The sequence below is a fragment of the Notamacropus eugenii genome, chromosome 2 (assembly GCF_028372415.1).
Source record: "Notamacropus eugenii isolate mMacEug1 chromosome 2, mMacEug1.pri_v2, whole genome shotgun sequence".
NCBI lineage: Eukaryota > Metazoa > Chordata > Mammalia > Diprotodontia > Macropodidae > Notamacropus > Notamacropus eugenii.
Genome location: NC_092873.1, coordinates 32,610,822 through 32,638,618, shown reverse-complemented (window position 1 = coordinate 32,638,618; position 27,797 = coordinate 32,610,822). Strand labels below are relative to the sequence as shown.

The 27,797-nt window shown below is 36.4% G+C and overlaps 1 protein-coding gene across 2 annotated transcripts; it reads left to right on the top strand.

The window, feature by feature from the left end:
* Positions 1-5,012: 5,012 nt before the first annotated feature.
* On the top strand, positions 5,013-14,496 carry LOC140523452 (olfactory receptor 8K3-like). 2 transcript variants are annotated; one of them, XM_072638316.1, is made up of 2 exons: positions 5,013-5,171; positions 13,589-14,496. In XM_072638316.1, the coding sequence occupies exons 1-2, from the start codon at positions 5,156-5,158 to the stop codon at positions 14,494-14,496; spliced, it is 924 nt and encodes a 307-aa protein (XP_072494417.1). In that variant the 5' UTR covers positions 5,013-5,155. The 2 variants fall into 2 exon arrangements, with proteins under 2 accessions (XP_072494417.1, XP_072494419.1); XM_072638318.1 differs by lacking the exon at positions 5,013-5,171 and adding an exon at positions 10,749-10,764.
* The last annotated feature ends 13,301 nt before the right edge of the window (positions 14,497-27,797 follow it).

Genomic DNA, 27,797 nt, shown 5'->3' with positions numbered 1-27,797 from the left:
AAGCAAAAGACTTATTAGTGGAGGGATAAAGAGGGGATGTGAGAGAAAAACACGAGGTCTACTCTCATCACATTCCACTAAAGGAAAGAATAAAATGCACACTCATTTTGATAGGAAAACCTATCTCACAATACAGGAGAGTGGGGGACAAGGGCACAAGCAGGGTGGGGGGGGGAGGATAGAGGGGAGGGCATGGGGAGGAGAATGCAATCCGAGGTCAACACTCATGGGGAGGGAAAGGATCATAAGAGAATAGAAGTAATGGGGGACAGGATAGGAAGGAGGGAAATATAGTTAGTCCTATAGAACACAACTATTATGGAAATCATTTGCAAAACTCCACACATTTGGCCTATATTGAATTGCTTGCCTTCCAAAGGGAAGGGGTGGAGAGGGAGGGAGCTAAAGAAGTTGGAACTCAAAGTGTTAGGATCAACTGTAATGTTCTTACCACTAGGAAATAAGAATTACAGGTTAAGGGGTAAAGAAAGCTATCTGGACCTACAGGACAAAAGAGAAGACGGAGAAAAGAGCAGAGAAGGAGGATAGAAGAGAGAGCAGATTGGTCACAGGGGCAATTAGAATGCTTGGGTTTGGGGGGGAGGGGAGAAAAGGGGAGAAAATTTGTAACCCAAAATTTTGTGAAAATAAATGTTAAAATTTAAATAAAAAAACAAAAAGAAATTAAGAAAACTATTAAATTAATAAATAAAACCAATAGTTGGTTTTATGAAAAAACTAATAAAATTGATAAACTTTTGGTCAATCTGATTAAAAAAAAAGAAAGAAGAAAATCAAGTTACTAATATTAAAAATGAAAGAGGTGGGGGGCTCCCCAAACGGGCAGGAGCCTGGATCCATTGTGGAAGGTCTGTGCATAAACCCCCAGAGAGAACTATGCCTGAGAGGCAGTCCTGCCCCTGACCACCTTAACTTAATTCTCACACTGAAAAGCAGCCCTGCCCCCGCCAAAAATCCTAAGGCGGGAAGCAGCATTTGAATCTCAGTCCCCAAACGCTGGCTGGGAGGACCAGGAGGCGAGGTGGGTGTGAGGAGAACATTCAGAGGTCAGGCCACTGGTTGGAGAAAATGCCAAGAAAAGGGAAAAGAAATAAAACTATTGAAGGGTACTTTATCGGAGAAAAGACACTTCCTCCCTTCCTTTCTGATGGGGAGGAACAATGCTTGCCATCAGGCAAAGACACAGAAATCGAGGATTCTGTGTCCCAGCCCACCCAATGGGCTCGGGTCATGGAAGAGCTCAAGAGGAATTTTGAAAATCAAGTTAGAAAGGTGGAGGAAAGACTGGGAAGGGAAATGAGAGGGATGAGGGAGAAGCATGAAAAGCAGATCAGCTCCCTGCTAAAGGAGAACCAAAAAAATCTTGAAGAAATTGGCACCTTGAGAACTAGCCTAACTCAGCTGGCAAGGGAAGTGCAAGGGGCCAATGAGGAGAAGAATGCTTTCAAAAACAGAATTAACCAAATGGAAAAGGAGATTCAAAATCTCACTGAAGAAAATAGATCTTTCAAAACTGGAATGGTACGGATGGACGCTAAGGACTTTTCGAGAAAGACAGATATCTCAGAACATACCACGCAGATTCGAAAAATGGAAGATAATGTGAAATATCTTATTGGAAAAACAACTGACCTGGAAAATAGAATCAGGAGAGACAATGTAAAAATTCTGGGACTACCTGAAAGCCATTATCAAAAGAAGACCCTAGACATCATCTTCCATGAAATTATCAAGGAAAACTGCCCTGAGATTCTAGAACCAGTAGGCAAAATAAATATTCAAGGAATCCACAGAACACCGCATGAAAGAGATCCAAAAAGAGAAACTCCTAGGAGCATTGTGGCCAAATTCCAGAATTCCCAGGTGAAAGAGAAAATATTGCAAGCAGCTAGAAAGAAACAATTCAAGTATTGTGGAAATACAATGAGGATAGCACAAGATCTGGCACCCTCTACATTGAGGGATAGAAGGGAATGGAATAGGATATTCCAGAAGTCAAAGGAACTAGGACTGAAGCCAAGAATCACCTACCCAGCAAAACTGAGTATAATACTTCAGGAGAAAAAATAGTCTTTCAATGAAATAGAAGACTTTCAAATTTTTCTGATGAAAAGACCAGAGCTGGAAAGAAAATTTGACTTTCTACCACAAGAATGAAGAGAACCATGAAAAGGCGAACAGCAAAGAGAAATCATAAAGGACTTACTAAAGTTGAACTGTTTACATTCCTACATGGAAAGACAATATTTATAACTCTTGAAACATTTCAGTATCTGGCCACTGGGTGGGAGTACACACACACACACACATGCACACACGCACACATACATAGAGACAGAGTGCACAGAGTGAATTGAAGAGGATGGGATCATATCTAAAAAAAAATGAAATCAAGCAGTGAGAGAGAAATATTGGAAGGAGAAAGGGAGAAATTGAATGGGGCAAATTATCTCTCATAAAAGAGGCAAGCAAAAGACTTATTAGTGGTGGGATAAAGAGGGGAGGCAAGAGAAAAACATGAGGTCTACTCTCATCACATACCACTAAAGGAAAGAATAAAATGCACACTCATTTTGATAGGAAAAGCTATCTAATAATACAGGATAGTGGGGGACAGGGGCACAAGCAGGGTTGGGGGGGAGGATGGAAGGGACGACATGGGGAGGAGAATGCAATATGAGGTCAACACTCATGGGGAGGGAAAGGACCATAAGAAAATGGAAGTAAAGGGGGACAGGATAGGATGGAGGGAAATATAATTAGCCCTATACAACACAACTAGTATGGAAATCATTTGCAAAACTAAACAGATATGGCCTATATTGAATTGCCTGTCTTTCAAGGGGAAGGGGTGGAGAGGGAGGGAGCTAAGGAGGTTAGAACTCAAAGTGTTAGGACCAAATGTAATGTTCTTACCACTGGGTAATAAGAAATACAGTTTAAGGGGTCAAGAAAGCTATCTGGTGTTACAGGACAAAAGAGAAGACAGAGACAAGGGCAGGAAGGGAGGATAGAGGACAGAGCAGATAGGTAACAGGGGCAATTAGAAAGCTCGGGTTTGGGGGGGGAGAGGATAAAAGGGGAGAAAATTTGTAACCCAAAATTGTGAGAAAATAAATGTTAAAAATTAATAAAAAAAAATGAAAGGGGTGAACTTACCTCCAATGAGGAGGAAATTAAAACAATATTTAGAAACTACTTTGCCCAACTTTATGCCCACAAATTCGATAATCTAAACGAGATGGATGAATATTTTAAAAAATACAAATTGCCCAGAATAACAGAAGAGGAAGTTGAATACTTAAACAACCCCCTCTCAGAAAAAGAAATTGAGCAAGCCATCAATGAACTCCCTAGGAAAAAATCTCCAGGACCAGATGGATTCACCAGTGAATTCTATCAAACATTTAAGGAACAGTTAATTCCAATACTATATAGACTATTTTTGAAAATTGGGGAAGAAGGAGTCCTCCCAAATTCTTTCTATGATACAAATATGGTTTTGATACCCAAACCAGGAGGAGACAAAACAGAGAAAGAAAATTATAGACCAATTTCCCTAATGAATATAGATGCAAAAATTTTAAATAAGATTTTAGCAAAATGAATACAGCATCTTATCACGAGATTAATACATTACGATCAGGTAGGATTCATATGAGGATTACAAGGCTGGTTCAATATTAGGAAAACTATTAGCATTATCGATCACATCAACAACAAAGCTAACAAAAACCACATGATTATCTCAATAGATGCAGAAAAAGCTTTTGACAAAACACAACACCCATTCCTACTAAAAACACTGGAGAATGTAGGAATAAAGGGAACTTTCCATAAAATAATAAGCAGTATCTATCTAAAACCTTCAGCAAGGATTATATGCAATGGGGATAAGCTAGATGCATTCCCAATAAGATCAGGGGTGAAACAAGGATGTCCATTATCACCACTATTATTCAATATGGTACTAGAAATGTTAGCTGTAGCAATTAGACAAGATAAAGATATTGAAGGAATAAGAATAGCCAAAGAAGAAACTAAGTTATCACTCTTTGCAGATGATATGATGATTTACCTAGAGAATCCCAGAGATTCAAGTAAAACATTACTTGAAATAATAAACAACTTTGGCAAAGTTGCAGGTTAGAAAATAAACCCACACAAATCTTCTGCGTTCCTATATATTAGTAACAAAGTCCAACAGCAAGAGGTAGAAAGAGAAATCCCATTTAAAGCTAGGGTAGACAGTATAAAATACTTAGGAGTTTACCTGCCAAAACAAACCCAGGGATTATATGAACACAATTACAAGACACTTTTTGCACAAATAAAGTCAGATTTAAGTAAGTGGAAAAACATTAGTTGCTCATGGGTAGGCCGTGCTAATATAAGAAAAATGACAATTCTACCTAAATTAATTTACTTATTTAGTTCCATACCACTTAAACTATCAGACAATTATTTTCTAGAGCTGGATAAAATAATATCAAAATTCATTTGGAAAAACAAAAGGTCCATAATATCAAAGGGACTAATGAAAAGAAATGCTTGGGAAGGTGACCTAGTGCTACCATACCTCAAACTGTACTATAAAGCAGCAATTATCAAAACCACTTGATATTGGCTAAGAAACAGAGAGGTAGACAAGTGGAATAGACTTGGCACTCAAGATGCAGTAGACAAGCAATATAGCAACCTTCTGTTTGATAAACCCAAGGACCCCATCTTCTGGGATAAGAACTCATTGTTTGACAAAAATTGCTGGGAAAACTGGATAACAGTGTGGCGGGAATTAGGCATAGACCCATACCTGACACCGTACACAAGAATAAAGTCCAAATGGGTACATGATTTAGGTATAAAGACTGATACCATGAATAAACTGGAGAAGCAAGGAATAGTGTATTTCTCAGATCTATGGTGAAGGGAAGATTTTTTTACTAAAGGAGAGATAGAATGCATTATGAAATGCAAAATGGATAACTTTGATTACATTAAACTGAGAAGTTTTTGCACAACCAAACCCAATGCAACCAAAATCCAGAGGGATGTAGTAAATTGGGAAAGAATTTTTACAGCTAAGCTCGGGGATAAAGGCCTCATTTCTAGAATATATAGAGAACTGACTCAAATGTATAATCATGCAAGTCATTCCCCAATTGATAAATGGTCAAAGGATATGAACAGGCAATTTTCAGAGGAAGAAATTAAAGATATCTATAATCACATGAAAAAATGCTCTAAATCACTATTGATTAGAGAGATGCAAATCAAAACAACTCTGAGGTACCTCATCACACCTATAAGATTGGCAAACATGAAAGAACAAGAAAATGATAAATGCTGGAGAGGATGTGGGAGAGTTGGAACACTAATTCATTGTTGGTGGAGCTGCGAGTGCATCCAACCATTCTGGAGAGCAATTTGGAACTATGCCCAAAGGGCTACAAATGTGCATACCCTTTGACCCAGCAATATCGCTACTAGGACTATATCCCCAAGAGATCATAAAAATGGGAAAGGGTCCCACATATACAAAAATATTTATAGCAGCACTCTATGTAGTTGCCAAAAACTGAAAGTCAAGGGGATGTCCATCAATTGGGGAATGGCTGAATAAATTATGGTATATGAATATAATGGAGTACTATTGTACCGTAAGAAATGATGAACAAGAGGACTTCAGAGAGGCCTGGAAGGACTTATATGACCTGATGCTGAGTGAAAGGAGCAGAACCAGGAGAACTTTGTGCACAGCAACGACCACAGTGTGCGAGAGTTTTTTCTGGTAGACTTGGGATTTTTTAATAACACAAGAACTTCTTATAAAAAAAAAATCCCAATGGTGGTTCTCAAGGCAAAATGCCTTCCACATTCAGAGAAAGAAATAAGGAAGTCATTCGCAAAATGTAGCAGATCATGTTTGTGTATGTGTATGTGTTTGTGTATCATGTTTTGATTTGTTATATGATTTCTTTCATTTATTTTAGTCTGACTACATAGCATGACTATAGTGAAAATATACTCAATAGGAAAGTATATGTAGAACCTATACAGAATTGTATGCAGTCGTGGGGAGGGAGGAGTGTAGTGGGGGGTAGGTGTGTGTGGGGGGATAAAATCTCAATTGTATGGCAGCGATTGTTAAACATTAAAAAATAAAAAAAATAAAAAAATATCTAGGAAAACTACTCTGATATTCTAGAAACAGAGGGCACAATAAATATTGAATGAATCCACAGATCACCTCCTGAACGAGATCCAAAAAGAAAAACTCCTAGGAATGTGTTTCCCAAATTCCAGAGTTCCCAGGTCAAGGAGAAAATATTGCAAGCACCTAGAAAGAAACAATTCGAGTGTTGTGGAAATACATTCAAGATAATACAAGTTCTAGCAGCTTCTACATTAAGGGATTGAAGGACTTGGATTCAAGAACTCAAAAGGACTAACATTAAAACCAAGAATCACAAACCCAGAAAAACTGAGTATATTTCAGGGGGAAAAAATGGTCATTCAATGAATAGAGGACTTTCAAGCACTCTTGATGAAAAAACCAGAGCTGAAAAGATAATCTGACTTTCAAACACAGGAATCAAGACAAGCATTGAACAGTAAACAGGAAAGAAAAATCATAAGGGACTTACTAACATTGAAGTGGTTTACTCTCCTACAAGGAAAGATAATATTTGTAACTCTTGAAACTTTTCTTAGTATATGGGTTGCTGGAGCAGTTACACACACAAACACACACACACAAACACACACACACATACACACCCATGTATACATAGAGAGAGAGACAGAGAGACAGGGACTACAGGCTGAGTTGAATAGGAAGGGATCCTATCTTAAAAATGTAATTAAGGAGTGAGAGAGAAATATACTGGGAGGGGAATGGGAGAAATGCAATAGGTCAATTTGTCTCTCATAGAAGACACACACAAAAAAGCTTTGCCAATGGACGGGACAAGGGACGGGCTGAGAGGGAAAAAGTGAACTTCACTCTCATCATATTTGGCTCAAGGAAGTAATAACATGAACACTTAATTTGATATGAAAATCTATCTCACACTACAGGAAAGTAGGGGAGATGGGGATAAACAGGGTGGGGGATGATAGAAGGCAGTAAAAGTGGGAGGAGGGAGCAATCAGAAGTAAGCACTCTTGGGGAGGAACAAGGTCAAAAGAGAGAATAGAAGAATTGGGGAGCAAGATATGATAGAGGGAAATATAGTTATTCTTCCCCCCCCCCCCCCACACCTTTTACCTTTTTATGTCTCTCTTGAGACCTGCATTTGAAGATCGAATTTTCTATTAAGTTCTGGCGGGTTTTTTTCAGGAAGTTCTGGAAATCTCTTACTTCGTTGAATGACCATCTCCTTGCCTGAAATGTCATTCTGACCTTTACTGGGTAGTTGATCCTTGGTTGTAGTCCCAACTTCTTTGCCTTATGGAATATTGGATTCCAGTTCCATCGATTTTTTAATGTAGAAGCTGCAAGGTCCTGTGTGATCCTGACTGTAGCTCCTCGATATTTGAATGGTTTTTTTCTGGCTACCTGTAGTATTTTTTCCTTCACTTGATAGTTCTGGAATTTGGCAATGATATTTCTTGGGATTTTGAGTTTGGGATCCCTTTTGGGAAGTGAACAGTGGATTCTTTTGATGAGTATTTTGCCCTCTGGATCTAGCACTTCTGCGAAGTTTTTCTTGATGATTTCCTTGAAGATGTTGTCCAGACTCTTTTTTTCCATCGTGGCTTTCTGACAGGCCAATAATTCTTAAATTTTCTCTCTTGGATCTATTTTCCCAGTCAGTTGTTTTTCCAATTAGATATTTTACATTTTATTCTATCTTTTCGGTCTTCAGATTTTGTTTGACTGATTCTTGCTGTCTCATAGATTCATTAGTTTCTACTTGGCCAGTTCTAATTTTTGTCGAATTTTTTCTTCAGTTAACTTTTGCATCTCATTTTCCATCTGTCCAATTGTTCCTTTTAAGGAGTTATTTTCTCCAGTTAATTTTTGTACTTCCTTTTCCATTTGTTCAGTTTTCTTTTTTAAAGAGGTGTTCTCATCAGTGAATTCTTTTTTCATACTTTTAAAATCATTGGCCAATTTTTTCATTTCCTTCTTCTGCTGTTCCATGAGATCTGTTTGTGCATGTGAGCAGTTCATAGTCCCTTCTGAAGTTTCAGATGGAAGTACAGTCTCACTTCTCACCTCTTTGGTATTTGAGTTTTGGTCTTTGTCCCCATCGAAAGATTCTGTGGTGTTTACGCTCTTGTTTTGCTTTTTCTTGCTCATGATGTGATTGTGTGTTGTGACTTCTGGTTCTTTCAGTTAGAAGGTGCAGAACTTAGTGTTGAGCTAACTTATGTGATAAAGCTAAGAGCAAGTTTTTGTTTTCTGTTTCCCCTATCAGCCCTGAAGTTAGCTTGTTAATTGTGGGGAAGGAGTGGTTTGGCCACTGGAGATCTTCTCAGGTGAACTGAGGCAAAGGCAAGCTCAGGGGATGGTGATCACAGCTGCCCTATTGTCTTCCCATTTCCCCTGGAGTGCTGAGGTACGCTTAGATCTTAGTGTGAGTTTCCACCACCCTGGGGCCCCTCTCCTTCTTCTTCGGCTCTGCCACAGTAGGAGGAATCCCCCTTAGCTATTTTCCTAGCCTCAGGTGTTATAAGACTATTTGCCCCTCTGCTGTTCCCACTGATCCAGGATTTTTCTGGGGAAATGTTTTATGGTTCATTCGAGGTCATCAAGGTGGGAGGAGAGAGCATTTACTGATCACCTGGCCATCTTGACTCCCAGAAGTTCAAGTAGGTGACTTACCAACATTTTATCTGCAGGCTGAAAGTCTCAGGAGCTGCTGCGGCTGATATCTGGGGCTCAGCAGGTGTCACTCGTTCAACTCTGTTGGTCTCTCACCCTGGCCTGTCCCTCCACTGGTCCGGCCTGCTACTGTCTCAAGTTTCCCCAGGGCCCTCCTGCTCAGCTGAGCTGGATGCACTGCGGTATGTGCTATGGGCTCACCACCACGGAACAGATCCTTCCTGTGGACCTTTCAGTCTGTGTTGGGCTGTGAATCTGACACAGTCTATCTCCTATTGAATTCTACCCCGCCAAAATGTGGTCAGACATTCTTTTTAAAGGTATCTGAAGGAGTTTGTCTAAAAACTTAGGTGAGTTTCTGCTCTCACTCTGCCATCTTGGCTCTGCCCCCGAAATATAGTTGGTCTTACACAACATGAGCGCTATGGTAGTCATTTGTAAAACTACATATATACATATATGTGTGTGTGTGTGTATGTATGTAGCCTATATTGACTTGCTTGCCTTCTCAAAGGAGATGGGTGGGGATGGAGGAAGAAAGAGAAGTTAGAACTCAAAGTTTTAGAAACAAATGTTGAGAATGGTTTTGTGTACAACTGGGAAATAAGAAATACTAGTAATGGGGTATCGAAATTTACCTTGCCCTACCAGTACAAGACAGAAAGTGGGAATAAGGGATGGGTGGGGTGTTGCAAGGGAGGGCACATTGTTGGAAGGGGCAATCAGAATGTAAGGCGTTTTGGGGTGGGGGGAAGGGAGAGATGGAGAGGAAATGTGGAACTCAAAATTTTATGGAAGTGAGTGTTGAAAACTTAAAATAAAGTAAGTAAAAATAAAAACCTTTCCCTAATATTCTATACTACTGTGTTCATCAAGATTACTCTTTATACAACTCACAAAAATGTAACAACAAAAACAAAGAAGCAAGCACTTATGCACTATATTTTGATGAATGAAAAAAAATCACAATGAGAAATTGATCTAATCATTATTGCAACTGCTGTCTTCAAATCTGGAAACATAGTCCCACAATTCAGCTCTTTCAAGGTGTCAAATGAAGTCTCCTCTAAAGAATTCTCTTTATGTTTCTTCACATGAGACTTTTTTCTTTTCCTTTTCTCTTTGTTCTTTCATAGTCTCTCTAGCCTTCTTCATTGACAATCTCTCTAAAGAATGACAAATCATCAATCTCTTAAGATTCTAGTCCCACTTAAATCAACTGAGGACTGAGAGTGCCTTGTAAAGTAGACAATTCATTCTGGCATTAGTTCTCATAAACATGAAGACTCTGATTTATTTTATATGTATTTCATTTTGTAATTTATTTTTTTATTCATATCTTCCAAAGTCTGTTTTGTGTATTTCATTTATGCTCACAATTATATTGAAATGAAAATGTTTTACTCATTGTCATTTTAAAGATTTTAGTTAAAGATGAAAACAGAACTTCAGCTAGAATGATCCTCAGATAGAATGGCACTTTTCTAATGAATTATAATAAAGCAGAGAGAAAAAACACGTTTGGAACACTTACTGCTCTGGCTTCAATCTACTGTTCAAATTTATTATTCATTTTTTCTTCCTTGAGTTGATTCAGTCAAATCAGCTTTTTCCAATTCCTTAAATACAAAATGCCGTCTCCTATCTCAGTCTGACTGCAATCCATCTTTTTCTCGTATTTGCCATGTAAAATACCTCATTTTCTTGAAAGCTCAGCTTAGTTTCCACCTCTTGAATGAATTCTTTTCTATTTATTTCAGTTGCTAATTTTCTCCCCTCATCCTCTATTTTAATGCATTTTAAATTTTACGTTCAGTGAATATATACATTGTTCGCCACCAGAGCAATCGAAGCTTTTCTTTTTTATCATAATATCAAATGAATGAATGGATGGATGGATGAAAGAAGGGGTGGATAGAAATGGATGGGTGTATTAAGGAATGATTCTCCTTGTAACCATTACCTTCTACTATGGATTTCCCCAGTGCTGATGTTGATTTCCCTTCTCTTACCTCCTACATTAGTGTGATCATACTTCTGTCCTACTATACATGTAAAGAAGAACTCAGACATGTGAGAGGCAAGACCGAATCTATGTTGATAGAATGACTTTCCCAGAGTTTTCAAGCCTATAGAAAGATAATGCAGAATGTCAGTTCTACATTCCCTGAGAATTATATGCATGAAACACAGGAAATCAGATTTGTTGGAAGATTAAAATTTGGAACATCAATAAGTGTCTCCTTTTGTATGATAATAGTTTAATAAGTCTTGGAATTAGGTAACAATTTCAACAGTAACACGGATTATAAGTGTAAACACCTGGCAACTTCCCTGAGGTGACAGTATAGAAGTCATTAAAACTCTCATACACATCAGGGAATAATATCTCAGAAGGAACTAGAAACTTGTAAATTCTCCTCTGATTAGTTGGAAAAAGGAACAATATAATCAAGCCACAAGAGATGTGAAATTCAAGGTAACAATTAACATTAGTCTTTGTCGTCAGGTCAGACCTATAATGCTAATAATTTTCTAAGCTTTCTAGTTTCAGATACAGGACTATAGAAGAGATCACTGAATCTCTAAATTCAACGGATCTTAAGAACTACTGCACAAACTGAAGGTGTTTGAGTTTCTGAAATAATAAAGTATAGGGCATTTATTGAAATACACATATGCAATTGGCACCTCATTTAGAAAAGCCCAAGAACTCTTCCTACTATGAGATTCTCAGAAACATTTTGAAAGATATATGATAAAAGTCAGTGAAGGAGAAATTGAATGAGTTCCAACATAGTAGAGAAGACAAAGAACTTTGATTCAGGAAGATATGGGTTCAAATCATACTTTAAACACTTACTAACTCTTTGACCTTTCTGTCAATCTTACTTTCCTCATCGGTAAAATGAGAAAATGGACGCAGAAATATCAAAGGTACTTTCAAGTTTTGAATGCATGATTTGATATTTCCTGCACGTCTTAATATTTTAGTTCCAAGTAATGTCCTTCTTGGGCATGATTACCTACTCCAATTCTAAATGTTAGACTTCACATAAAGAGGATCAAACATATCTTTAACATGGTGAGCATCAAAACTGATGCATAGTTTACTTGTATTAGACAGAAATTGCTTTATCTCATTCTAGTATTAAGAAAAAAAGAGAAGAAAATAAAAAGTCCAGAGGTTGATATAGAAAAACAGAGAAGCTTTTAATCGAATATGATGAATTTGCTATATAATTTTCAAAAGAAATACAAACCATGTGGGAAAATATGGTTTCACATGTGATTGACTTTTTTTTCAAATTCTTTACTTATGGAAATGATAATTTTGCTAATATTTGACAACACAACGTTATTTTTTTGTTTAAAAGGGTAAAAAATGTTCTTCCGAAAATCGTTAAAGATCGTTTCATTGACAAATTGAATGTTTTCTTATTCTTCTTCATCCTTGACAACTTTAAAACATTCCCCAATGCTGACCATCCCTTTCGGGTTTACCTAACATTTCTTTGTTTTTTTCTTTCTGTTTGTGGGGTTTCTATTCTTAGTTTCCTTTGTCAACTTATTGTCAATGCTCTTAAGATTTATGAATCTCCTCCTTTTCATCTGTAAAATGATGACAATTATAGGATTGATCTCACAAGGTTCATTCAGATGATCAAATGATAGTATTTTGTGCATCTAAAAGAACTTTCACAAGGAGAACTGATGATGATGCAGCATTGTTATGGAGATAATACTAACTCATCCTAAGTTCACAGTGTATCACGGTATTCACAGAAGAATCCTTTCACAATTTGGTTGTTCAAATTGTGAAACTAGAAGGCAGGCTGTACTTTCTAATTATTTTTGGAAAATTCTTTGATGCCCCCAAAATCAAAGCAACTGCATTGTTAACGTATGTGGCAAAATTCAGGTAGGAGGCTCTGGGTTTTGTTGGATACTCATATAATGTACCTAGACAATTTTGTACATGTCCAGAGTTGGAGGACAGGACAGAATTCATATGAGATTCCACTTTGTAGATTCTGATCAATCAAAACTTTGTTTTTTTAAACACAGAAGTCACAGAAGACAGAAAAGCATTTCCAGAGTACTTCCTTTACACTAGGAATGAGTGAAAGGTACATTAAAGAATTCTCCCTTCCTCTAATTACAAAATGGTATGTTGAATTAGTTAGAGAATGACCCAGTTTTACAAGCTTCATCTAATGGCCAAGAAACGATTAGTTGTGTTGTCCTTTTCCATCCTTCTAGAGATCACATTGGAATCCTGTGCTTGTTTCTAAATCTTACATTGTGATTCATTCTCTCATCCATTTATGGAAACGTCTTTGAAGTTATTCACATTTTTAACTTGTTCCATTTCTTGAGACTAAAGACCTCCATGATATATTAATTATGTAAAATTGGACGATCTGTGGTTAATTTTCTCCCTTTCTATATTGGTGCAGGAGGCAAGATGTTTTTAATTCTAGAATTTAGTGTCAAAATCTTCATTACTCTTATTAATCCCATCTGTTTATTACAATTTCCATAGGGATCAAATGAAATTTCATATATAAAATGGTTTGTAAAATTTAAATTGCCTTGTAAATGATAGCCAGTTGTTGTTTTTGCTGTTGCTATCAATTAGAATTCCTTTATACTTAAAGAAGTATCCTTTCTTTTCTTCCCAGGATATTTTCCCTGGATCAAAAAAAATTGAAGGAGGGAATGAAACTGCAGTGACTAAGGTGACGGAATTCATTTTCATGGGTATCACAGATCGTCCAGAGTTACAGGTCCCTCTCTTTCTGGTGTTTCTTTTCATCTACTCTGTCACAGTGGTGGCAAACCTTGGCATGACCATCCTGACAAAGATTGATTCCCACCTACAAACGCCTATGTACTTTTTCCTTAGGCACCTGTCACTCATTGATCTTGGTTACTCCACAGCCATTGGCCCCAAAATGTTGATCGGTTTTGTAGTGGATAAAAATGTAATTTCTTACACTGAGTGTGCAATTCAGCTATTTTTCTTTGTGACATTAATCATCAGTGAGCTTTTTGTGCTGTCAGCCATGGCCTATGACCGCTATGTGGCTATATGTAACCCCCTACTCTACACAGTCATCATGTCAGACAGGATGTGTTGGATACTTGTAGTTATCCCCTACCTCTATAGCACCTTTGTTTCCCTGCTGATTGCTATTAAGATTTTTAATTCATCCTTTTGTAGCTCTAATGTAATCAGGCATTTCTTCTGTGACAACCTTCCACTGCTGTCCATGATTTGTTCTAATACCAGTGACATACAATTAATCATTTTGACCCTTTCTGCTTTTAATCTATTCTCCTCCCTACTGGTCGTCCTTGTCTCATATATATTTATTCTCGTGGCGATCTTCAGGATGAACTCTGCTGAGGGAAGACGCAAAGCTTTCTCCACCTGTGGTTCCCACTTCACAGTGTTAGTTGTATTTTATGGCACTCTAATCTTCATGTACTTGCAGCCCAAATCTAGCCATTCCTTTGATACGGACAAGATGGCCTCGATATTTTATACCCTTTTGATACCAATGCTCAACCCTTTGATATACAGCTTGAGAAATACAGAAGTGAAAGCTGCCTTAAAAAGAACTCTAAGAAAATAGATGAAAATCTCTTTTATTCAATACAGAAAATGTCATGGAAATAAAAAAAAATGCACAGAGACTGAATGGATACCTAGAAAAAAAAATGAAGAGATTAAAAACGAAATAAAAAGCTCTGGAATAAAAGTTTAAAAACCAAATAATTTAGGAGACAAGGTGACAAACCTAACCCCCAAAACAAGTTTCCCCAAAACTAGAACAGACAAAACAGAATAATTGGGAAAAAAATCACAATATTAAAAAAGAAATTTTTAAGAAAGCATTTGTAAGAAAAGAACTGATTTGGGGGAAAAGTTTGAGTGAAAATTTATTTAATAACAGTAATAATTTGCAAGAAGTCTAGTGATGCATAAACGATATAATCTTAACACTAAGTCTTATTAAATCAAAAGGGAAACTGAACAGATCTGTTAGAACTATAGGACAAAATAAAGATAGGCATCATCCACCAATGGCTTCCTGAAAGGGACGTCAAGAGGATAAGTACCAGGAATGTTATAAAGAAAATTGAGAACTTCCATATTAAAAGAAAAATACTTCAAGTATCCATATAGAAATAGTGTAAATACAGAGAAAGTATATCAACATTGCACTTGGAAGCTTCCACACGCAAAAAAAAAAAAAAATCAGAGGGGAATACAACACAATATTTCAACAAACAAATGATATATGCTTATGAAATGAATAATAATCACTGCAAAACTGAGTATAATACTACGGGGGAGAAAAGGAATCCACCATTAATATAACAAAAACTTTAAAGATTCTTTTTAAAACTTTATTTATTTAAGTTTTCAACACTCATTTCTACAGAATTTTGAGTTCCAAATTTTCTCTCCATCTCTCCCCTCCCGCACCCCAAAACGTCGAGCATTCTAATTACCCCCATCACCAATCTGCCCTCCCTTCTAACATCCCTCTCTTCCCTTATCCCCATCTTCTTTTTTGTCCTGTAGGGCAAGATAAATTTCTATACCCCATTACCTGTATTTCTTATTTCCTAGTTGTATGCAAGTACAATACTCAACAGTTGTTCCTAAAACTTTGAGTTCCAACTTTTCTTCCTTCCTTTCTCCCCACCTATCCCCATTTGGAAGGCAAGCTCTTCAATATAGGCCATATATGTGTAGTTTTGCATATGACCTGTAATATCATGTTATGTAAGACTAACTATATTTCCCTCCATCCTATTCTGCCCCCCCATTTCTTCTGTTCTCTCTTTTGACCTTGTCTCTCCCCAAGACTGTTGACTTCTAATTGCTCCATCCTCTCACTGCCCTCCCTTCCACCATCCCCTCCACCCTGCTTATCCCCTTCTCCCCCACTTTCCTGTATTGTAAGACAGGTTTTCATATCTCAATGAGTCTGCATTTTATTCCTTCTTTGAGTCGAACGTGATGAGAGTAAACTACATGTTTTCTCTCTCACCTTCCCCCTTCTTCCCTCCACTGAAACGTGTTTTACTTGCCTCTTATATGAGAGATAATTTGCTCCATTCCATGTCACCTTTCTCTTCCTAATATCTCTCACCCCTTAATTTCATTTTTTAAGATATTATCCCATCCTTTTTTCCCTTTTTGGGGGCATTTTTCCAAGTAGTTACTTGACTTTCTTGTTCTTTGTCAAGAGAGGGGATACTCTCAGGATCTGTAAGATCTCAGTTCCTCCAAGGTGGCACAATCAAGAGTGTACACTGGTCTGGGAGCAAGCAACAATTTTTGTGCCCAGAATCTGAGTAGTAGAGTTTCCTCTCCACAACCACCTTGCCTTCAGTTCCACAAAGACAGCACTGGAGTCTGAGATTCAGATAAGATGCAGGGGCAGGGCATCCATTCAGTGTGAGATAAAGATCAGCTGCTCAAGTCCCCTGGGAGTATTAGGTGGGGGTAGGGCTGCTACACAGGGCTGAGATAAGAATCAGCTTCTCAGTGCCCCCAGGGGTTTTGCAATTCAACAATGCATCTGGGTTGCTGGGTAGGAGTTCTGTGGAAGCTGCTGCCGACTGCCCAATGTGGCCTCTGTGGGCACCTGAAGCCAGAACTATAGGAAGGCACTTCTCCCTTCTTGGCCATTTGAAAAAACCCTCTCACTGACATTTGGCACTTGTGGGTTGAGGGATCTGGGAAGCGTTGCTACTGCGACTGGGGATTTTGCCCCCAAGGCCTGCTCTCATCCTCCTCCTAGAGCCAAGGCTGGGCTAGGCTCCTCAGTCCATCCATTGCAACAGACGTTTTCTCTCGGCCTTTCAGGTCACCCTGGGCTGGAAATATCCTCCACATTATTGTTCCGTGGCTTCTGCTGCTTTAGAATTTGTTGAGAGTCTTTCTTTACAGGTATTTTATGGGCTGTGGGGGAAGAGCAAGTGTATGTGCGCCTTTCTACTCAGCCATCTTGGCTTCACCCCTAAAGATTCTTAATAAAAAAACAGATGCGAGTGGGGAAGTCAAAATAAAGTACAAGAATGAATTCAGTGACTTATTAAGCATATACCATGTGCCAAAGTTGTGCAAAAATTTGGAGTTATAAAGATAGACAAGAACAAAAGAAAACAACTCTGTTGTTACTCTCAAAGAAGTCTCAATCTAAAATTAGAAATATCAATTTATTGAAATAACTAGATGGAGTTGAATATAATGCTAAAAGATTAATGAGGAACAGAAACAAGCATCCCTTTAGAATTTTAATATTTTGAAATGGTTTTGAGGTGGTTAATTTAAGAAAAAGTTTATTAATGGATTGGTTTAGTTCTGAGAGTTTTAGGAGGGCAAAAAAGAAAGGAAGATAAAATGAAAATACAGTACAATTAAAACTAGAAAGAAAGGGAGTAGTACTTGATATTTTCATAATTACTGTATTTAAGAAGAATGTAAAAAAATTCTGAGGAAAAGCTAGAGGGTACAGGCATCATATGAACTTCACTCTTCTCTGAAATGGACAGAGCCGGGTTGAATACACTTGCATTTATACCAACAGGTAAAACATTTTTTGTGTAAAAAGGCTCCAAACTTAACAGGAAAGCATGGGAATAGAATGGGGAGTGGGTATAATAGAACTACATGAAGTACTCCATAATGATAGTGCTTTCCCTCAGCATTCAACTCTATATGTAAAGAGGTGATGGAATGGTATCTTCACACTGAGTAGCTCTTCTTAAGGTTTTCTCCCATTGATGTAAAAGGGATGTAATTACCCAACCTCTTTGCTTCTCAATTTCATTAAAACTGATTAATTGGTCATAGGGCTTGGATGTTATGTAAATCAGCAATTCCATTCCTTCTGATAAAAGAGAGGAACCGAGATCCTTCAGGACATCCTAATTCTAAGGACAAATCTATATCTTAGTTATTACCAAAATTATTACCTTCATTTTATCGATAAAATCACCCTAGAGATTAAGGATTTGGCAATGTTGGCAAGGGACATACACTTAGGTTAGCAAAATTGAATGGTTTATAATGTTAAAAAAAAGCTTGCAAGGGTTAGAAGGATTGTTTGAATGCAGATCTTCCTGATTCCAAGTCCTACAGTGTCTATTCAGCTTTCCATCTATGTAAGACAGCATAATCACAATCGTCATCATCATCATCATCATCATCATCATCATCATCATCTTCATCATTATTATCATCGTTGTCCTTTCAATAATCACCATCACTATCATTGTCATTACTGTAACTGTGATTTGCATTTTTATATTTTCAAAACACTTTATATACATTATCTCTTTTGATAGAACAATTAAATGTAGATGCATATAGCAAGACTGATTAGATAGATAGATATAAGTATACACATACATACATATAAACACTCATACACATACTGGGGCAGCTAAGTGGTCCAGTGGATAGAGCACCAGTGCAGGAGTCAGGAGAACCTGAGTTCAAATCTCACCTCAGACACTTCACACTCACTAGCTGTATGACCTTGGGCAAATCACTGAACCCTAATTGCCGCATCCTGGGTCATCTCCAGTCATTCTGATGAATACCTGGTCATTGGATTGAGATGACTCTGGAGGAGAAATCAGACTGGTGACAAGCATAACCCTCCCTCACTCAAAAAACAAAGTCAAGTGCAAGTCATGGCATCATTTCTCTGATGGCATGGTCTTCTTCGACAACAAAGGACGAACACACACATACACATATGAATATTTTCACCTGTCATCTCTTACTCTGAAGGTGGATAGCATTTCTCTTCATAAGTTCAAGTCTATCCAGAATTTATTTTTGTTCCTAAGATAACCCGTTCATAATTTCCTACACCACAGCAACAGTTAACTCCAATAATATCTTAACTTAAAATATTCTATGAAGCCCCTTCCTAATTTTTTTGGCATTCCTTCTATTTTTGTCTATATTACCTTTATTTATACCAGGAAATTTTAATTGAAAATAATACAAAGTTATACTTTACCTGTGTTCTCTTCTTATATTTTAAAGTCTGGTACTGCTGAATTGACTTTCTTTTCATCCTTTATCACTGCTTCCTTTGAAATTCCCGAATTTTGCTCCTGCTGATGAACTCTATTATTATTATCTCTAACTCCTTAAGACAACTTTTACTGATGTAACTGGTCTGGCGTTGAATGGATTAGAAATGTAAAATTGTCATTTTTTATTGCATTGGCATTACATAATCACGAACAATAAATATTATTTCAATCATTTATGCCTAAGTTTATGATTGTGATCGTGTGGTTCCTCTGTCTATTTTTGGGAATTTTACTCTCAGGTATTTTATATTGCGTAATTCTTTTAAATGGTCTAAAGATATAGTGAATTATATTGTTGATATCGCGTAGTTTCCTTATTTTTCTCCTTAATTGAGTTAATTTTAACAGGAACTTTGTCGGAGATAAGGATTGATGTCCCTGAATTTTTTTTTTTTACACAATAAAGTCTTTTCGTGCCCTTTACTTAATCTTTGTTTGTTTCTCATTTTATTATGGTTGCTGAAGGCGACATACTGATGAATTCAAATTTTTAATCTGCTATCCATTTGAGTTTTATGCATTAATTCATTCCATTCACATTCTAAGCTATAATTATTTGCTTTCTATCTTCCTCCTTCCATTTTCTTCCTCACTATCCTTTCAACCATATTTACCCTATCCATTAACACACCTCTGTGTTACTCCTCTTGCTCTTTTACGCCTTAACCTACTCACCCCTCCAAAAGTCTCTCCTTTATCCTCTAGTTCCTGTCTTATCCCTTTCTCTCATATCATTCTGAATTTGGAAAAGTTTTATACACTTCCAGACATATACATGTATGGATAGAGAGATAGAGATAGAGAGATATAGATATAGAAACATAGATATATGTGTAGATATGCATATTTCCCTCTTTATTCCATTTCCAATCACGGTAAGGTTTCAACACTACCTTTCCTCATACCTAATAGCTTCTTATGCATCATTTTTTCCTCTTATACTTCCTTTGTGTGAGATAATTAATCCTTTGTATTTCTTCCTGCACATTTATTAGAATCACCACATCATACAATGTTCAGCCTAAGCCTTTCTTACAAACTACCTAAATAATGATGACAGTCAATATCTACCAATAATATTTTCAAATATAAGAAGTAAATTACTTGACCTTATTGAGTCCCTTATAATTGATCTTTAATATTTACCTTATATTTCTCCTAGATTTTGTATGAGAAAATTTCCCTTAAAATCTGCTGTCTTTGTCAAGGTTTCTATATCAAAAACCTCAAAAAATATACAACGGTCACAAGTCATGGGAGAGGTGAAAAACGATTTTGAAAACCAAGTAAGGGAGGTGAAGGAAAAATTTGGAAGGGAAACGAGAGTGATGCAAAAAAATCATGAAAATCAAGTGAGCATCTTGCTAAAGGAGAATCAAAGAAATACTGAAGAAAATATCATTTAAAAATACACTAACCCAAATGGCAAAAGAGCTTCAGAAAGTCAATGAGGAGATGAATGCTTTACAAAGCAGCATTGGGCAATTGGAAAAGGAGGTTCAAAAGCTCAGTGAAGAAAATAACTCCTTAAAAATGAGAGTGGAGCAGGTGGCAGACAATGACTTCACGAGAAACCAAGAACTTATAAAACAAAACCAAAAGGGTGAAAAAGTAGAAGACAATGTGAATTATCTCATTGGAAAAACAGCTGACCAGGAAAATAGATCCAGGAGAGATAATATAAAAATTATTGATCTACCTGAAAACCATGATCAAAAAAGAGCCTAGACACCATCTTCCAAGAAATTACCAAGGAAAACTGCCCAGATATTCTAGAACCAGAGGGTAAAATAGACATAGAAAGAATTCACCTATCACCTCCTGAAAGAGATCTCAAAAGGAAAACTCTTAGGAATATTCTAGCCAAATTACAGATTTCCCAGTTCAAGGAGAAGATATTGTAAGCTTCCAGAAAGAAACAATTCAAATATTGTGGAATTACAATCAGGATAATACAGGATTTAGCGTCTTCTACACTAAGAGATCAAAGAGCTTGGAATATGATATTCCAGAGGTCAGAGGAGAAAGGATCCAAACCAAGAATCGCCTACCCAGCAAAACTGAGTATAATACTTGAGGGGAAAAAATGAAATTTCAATGAAATAAAGAACTTCCAAGCATTTTTATTGAAAAGACCAGAGCTGAGTATAAAATTTGACTTCCAAATACAAAAATCAAGAGAAACATGAAAAGGTAAACAGGAAAGAGAAATCTTAAGAAACTCATTAAAGTTGAACTATTTACATTCCTATATGGAAAGACCTTATTTGTAACTCATGAAACCTTTTTCAATATTAGAGTAGGGAGTGGAAATATATATATACACACACACATATATATGTGTGTGTATACATACAAGCATGCATAAACACACACACATACATACATATATGTAGGTGTGTATGGGTATGTACATGTATATTATATAAGTGTAGGTATGTATCTGTATGTGGGTGTATGTGTGCATGTATTGCATGTGCATGTATGTTTGTATATATGTATGTATATGTATGCATATACATGTATATATATACATATATACATGTATACGTATAAATAGATACATTCTCATGGGATGTGGCTTAAGGCGGGAATAACACACACTCAACTTCATAGGGAAATCTATTTTACCCTGCAGGAAGGCAAGGGGGAAGGGGACAGGAGAGGGAAGATCATAGAAAGGACAGCAAATTAGAGAAAGAGATAATCAGAAGCAAACAATATTGTGGGAGAACAGATCAAGGGAGAAAATGGAATAAATATAAGGCAGGAACAGACAGAGGGAAATGTGGTTAGTCTTTTACAATATAACTTTTGGAAGTGGCTTGCATTTTTACACCTGTATGACCTATGTTGAATTGCTTGTTTTCTCAATGAGGGTGGGTGGGGAAGGAGGGAGAGAATATTTAAATCAAAGTTTAATAGTAAACGTTAAAAGCCTTTTCAGTATGCAACTGTAAATTCAGTTATACAGGCAATGGAGTACAGAAATCTGTTTTGTCCTACAGGAAAAGAGAGGGTAAGAGAGATGGAAGAAGTGTGGGTAATAGAAGTGAAGACAGACTGGAGGAAAGGTTGGATGGGGTGCATGCTGTCCTGTGCTGGGGGTGGGAAGAGATGGGGAAAAATTTTGAATGTAAATTCATGTGGAAGTGAATGTGGAGAACTTAAAAGTAAATAATTTTTTTAAAAAGAACCAAAAAAAATATCCTGGCTTTCTCAGAAATACTTGAAAATCTTTCTATTCATTAATTCTATATTTTTTTTTTCATTCACGATTATATCTGAATTTGTTGGGTAAATTTCCCTTAATCATAATACCAGCTCTTTTTCTCTGTGATAAATAGTGTTCTAACACCTGTGTTCTTTCAATTTAGTAGCTGCTAGTTGTGTAATCGTTATTGTATTTCCATGACATTTAAATTGCTTTATTATCTTGCTACTTGAAATATTTTGTCCTTAACCTAGGAGTTTTGGAACTTGGCTGTGATATTCCTATAATTTTCCTCCTTGAATCTCTTCCAGGTGGCAAGTTTTGTTCTTTTGTTCCAACATTACTATCATTTCCTCTCTTGGTTCAATCAAGAGCTTATTAATGTTCATCCTCAATACTGTTGCGAAAAATTATACACAATTGCACAAATGTGGTCTGGTAAAGGAAGAATACCTCAACAACAGCACGCCTTTACCCAGGGTGCCCTATTTATCCTAATGTAAATGGTATTACATGGCTAGGTTGAAATACAATATCCTAGACTAACAATGCAGGTGGAATTCATAAAAACTCTGTTTTCTTCAAAAGAATGCCGTATGTGCGTGTGTGTGTATACATGTACCTATATACATTCAGACCAACAGTCACACACATACAGACATACACATATATATGTATATATAGATATGTATATGTGTGTGTATTCATGTGTGTGTGTATATATATATATATATATACATATATATATATATATAGTCATTTATACGTTTCCTGTTGAATCATTATGAGGTTTTTTAAACAAAATCTAATATGTCTTTACATTTGTCCCATTTAAATTATTTTATGTTTTATTTTCATCTTTACATATATCACATTTAAGAATTGCTAGAAGAAATTACTTAACTTCTCAGGGGAAAGCGTCCTAGAAGGCAGGACTTCTGAGGTTTTATTGGATGATTAAGTAAGGAAGTGCTTGGTTGTCAGAAGTAATTGTTTTCAATTTTCTCTTGCATCTTATTCCAACTTCCACCTTAGAGGAAAACTTGTTCTTCAATGGTAGTAAGTGTAATAGCTTCTTCTACAGTTCTCTTTCATGAAATTAGACTTCGAGAAAAATTTTGAACTCTTGCTCTGGGGAGGGAAATAGAAATACTGGCATGTGTTATAAAAGGTCATGATGAAGAAAAACATTAGTGCATAATCTAGTTGTTTTGGTGAGAAATAAGTTAAAATGAGTGGCTGACAATTGTCCTTTTCTAAGTAGTGTGTTTCTCTTTTGGAATAGTGCTACACATAAATCTAGCTACCCAAATTTTCCCTGTGCTGATAGGAAATTAAAATCATTCATGACTAAGAATTCTGTTACTAAAATATTTGTAAACGGTGACTTTCAATTTTAAAAAATGGTGATTCACCAGCATTATTTTTGATTAATATTTGTTTTAAAAACATTGAAAATTTTGTTTCCCGTGAATGACATATTCATCAGCTGTTAATTCATGTGAGTTAAAACAGTTTCGGAGGACACCCTCTTTCACAGGTATCCTGATAATTTTAAAGTGGTCTTGGTGGGGAGTTGTATTGTTTTTATTTTCTTAATTTTCTTAAGTTTCTGCTTTAAAAGATCATTTCAGAGTACTGAAGAAAAATATCTAAGAGGTTTCATTAAATTTAACTTAAGACAAGTCTCAGAACATAAAAATATTAATAATGTGCTGAGATCATCTAACCTATTCACATTTGGCACAAGGTTGGGACCAAGTCATCGTAATTATAAATTCAGCATTCTATATTTTATGCCCTATAACAGACTGCATCTTAACTCAGGGAAGTGTAATGGCTCTTGGTAATCATAACAATTATAATCACACATCATCTATCATCATCCATGCTCTTGCTTTCCTTCCACTTCATGATTTTTATCATCATCATCATCATCATCATCATCATCATCATCATCATCATCATCATCACCATCATCACTCTATTAGCAAGCACCCTAGCACACCCAGGATTATCTTCTAGCACAGGTTCTTTAATCGGCTTTGCTAACGGAAAGCAACTTTTAGAGGGTGAGCAATGTTACTTCAATTAGAAAAGAAATACAAGCAAAGAAATTAGCACAGAGATTCAACAGACAGGGCTCTTACTGTCTGAACAAAGTAGTAAAACCACCTATATACACTACCAGAACGTGAGAACACAAAACTCTGAGAAGTTGGGAGTGGGGACCTTAACCAACAGCTACTCAGACTCCCATTCTAGGAATCAAAATGGCCTTGTCATTCGCAAACCCCCAAAGTTAAATGCCAACTTCCCAAAATACATAACAAAGACTCGGCTCCTGATGGCTCAGAGTCAATTGGCATGAAACCTACCTGACTCAGTACAGCTGTGAACCTTTAAGGTTCAAATGAGATCAATCCTTCAGACGTTTTCAAAGATCCAGGGAAATTGAACTCCAGAAAAAAAAAAAAACAGCACAAAAACAATTTACTTGGGCCTAAAATATCATCATCATCATCATCATCATCATCATCATCATCATCTACACACTCGGTAAAAATTACTCTGAAATTCATCCACTAGATTAGGCATTGTGGTACATGCACAAAAATATTGAACTCAGCATTGCACAGTATTTAAAGTGTTCATGATAGCCACAATTACAATGAATGAAAAGCGAATTGCTTCTGGGAAGCACTACAATCTAAAATTAGTTAAAGAAAAATCAATAGTATACATGTACTTGGAAGTCTACATTAAGTCGACAATTAATCAATAAATATTTAATAAGCACCCACTACCTGCCAAGCACACAGCGAAGTTTTGGTGTAAAGAAAGGAAAAATAAAAATGTCTAAAACAAAAATGTGCCAGTATAATAGAGGAAACGTGTTGGTTATATATATATATATATATATACACTAAGTTAAATACAAGATAAATAGAAAAGAATTATCAGAGTTAATGTACTTGTATTAATAGGGTTTAAGGAAGGCTTCCTATAGGAGGTAGAGTTTTAGTTGAAACTTGCAAGAAATCAGGGAGGTCAGTATGCAGAATAGAGAAAAATAATGCTCCAGGAAAGTGGGAATTGGTGAGAGTAAGATCAGAGCTGACTCATGGAGTGACGTCTTTATGAATCAGCCAATTAGTCAGCGTCTATGGCTAAAGAGTGAGAATAAACATAGTTTTTTTTAAACATTGAATTATTTTACTTGTTTTCAATGCTCTACAATCATTTCCGTATATCTTAGACTTTTTTCTGCTCCCTCCACCTACCTCCCCACTCCCTCCCTGAGATGGCATACAATCTTATATAAGTTCTACATGTATATTCCTATTAAATATATGTTTCATAGAAGAATTAAAATGAATGGGAGAAATCGTAAAACAAACCAAAACAAAACACAGTACAAAAGAAAACGATCTATTTCCCTTTGCGATCCAATTCCGTAGTTCTTTCTCTGGATGTGGAAGGTATTTTGCCTTAACAGATGACTGGGGATTTTTAAAATCCTTGCATTGCAATGAAGTTCTAAAACTACCAGAAAAAATCCTTGTACATTGTGATTGTTGCTGTGTACAAAGTTCTCCTGGTTCTGCTCTTTTAGCTTAGCATCAGTTCATATAAGTCTTTCCAGTCCTCACTGAAGTCTTCCTGTTCATCATTTCTTATAGCACAATGGTATTCCGTTATATTCATATACCAAAATTTTTTCAGCCATTGTAGAATTCATGGGTATCCCCTTGATTTCCAGTTTTTGGTCACCACAAAGAGGGCTGCTATAAATTAATATTGTATATGTAGGACCCTTTCCAATTTTTATGATCTCTTGGGTATACTGTCTTACAAGTGGTATGGCTGGGTCACAGGATATGCACATTTTTGTACCCCTTTGGGCCTAGTTCCAAATTACTCTCCAGAATGGTTAGAGCAGCTCACAACTCCACCAACAATGAATTAGTGTTGCAACTCTTCCACATCTTTTCCAACATTTATCATCACCCTGTATTGTCATGATAGCCACGACAGGTTTCATGTAGCATCTCAGAGATGTTTTGATTTGCATCTCTCTCTAGTCAATAGTGATTTAGAGCATTTTTTCATATTACTAGAGATAGCTTTGATTTCTTCCTCTGAAAACTCTTTATTCATGTGCTTTGATCATTTAATGAATTGGGGAATGACTTGTATTCTTTTACATTTGACTAAGTTCTCTCTATAGTTTAGAAATGAAGACTTTATCAAAGACACTAGTTGCAAAAGTTCTTTCCCAGTTCTCTACTTCCCTCCTAATCTTGGTTGCATTGCGTTTGTTTGTGCAAAAACTCTTCAATTTAATGTAATCAAAATTATTCATTTTGCACTTCATAATGTTTTCTATCTCTTGTTTAGTCAGAAATTCTTCCCTTCTCCATAAATCTGATAAATATAGTATTCCTTGTTCCACTAATTTGCTTATAATATCAATTTTTGTACCTAGATCAGGTGCACATTTGGACTTTATTCTTGTGGACGGTGTCAGGCATTGGTCTTTGCCAGTTTTGCCACATGATTATCCAGTTTTCCCAGAATTTTTTGTCGAGCAGTGAGTTCTTATCCCAGAACCTGTTATCCTTGGGTATCTCAAACAGTAGATTGCTATATTCATTGGCTACTGTGTCTTGCGTACCTAAGCTATTCCACTGGTCTACCTTTCTGTTTCTTAGCCAGTACCAACGGGTTTTGATAACATAATGCAGTTTGAGATCTGGTAGAGCTAGGCTCCTTTCTGTAGAATTTCTTTTCATTAGTTCCCTTGATGTTCTGAACCTTTTGTTCTTCCAGATGAATTGTGATATTATTTTTTCTAGCACTAGAAAATGATTGTCTGACAGTTTGATTGGTATGGCACTGGATGCAAATTAATTCAGGTAGAATTGTAATTTTTATTATACTGACTTGGCCCACCCATAAGCACCTGGTGTTTTTCCAGTTACTTAGATCTGACTTTATTTCTGCGAAAACTGTTTTGTAATTGTGTTCATACAGTCCCTGAATTTGTTTTGTCAGGTAGACTCCCAAATATTTGATAGTGTCTACCCTAGCTTTAAATGTGATTTCTCTTTCTATCTCTTATTGTTGGGCTTTGTTAGTAATGTATAGAAATGCAGAAGTTTTGTGCGGGTTTATTTTGTAACCTGAAACTTTGCAGAAGTTATTTATTCTTTCAAGTAGTTTTTAAATTGATTATCCGGGATTCTCTAAGTATATCATCATATCATCTGCAAAGAGTGACAACTTAGTTTCTTCTTTGCCTATTCCAATTCCTTAATTTTTTTTTCTCTTATTGCTACAGCTAATATTTCTAGTATCATATTGAATAATAGTAGTGATAATAGACATCTTTGTTTCACCCCTGATCTTACTGGAAATGCATCTAGCTTATCCCCATTGCTTATAATGTTTGCTGAAAGTTTTAGGCAGATACTGCTTATTATTTTATGAAAAGTTTCATCTATTCCTATGTTCTCCAGTGTTTTCAATAGGAATGTGCGTTGTAATTTTTCAAAAGCTTCTTATGGATCTACTGAGATAATCATT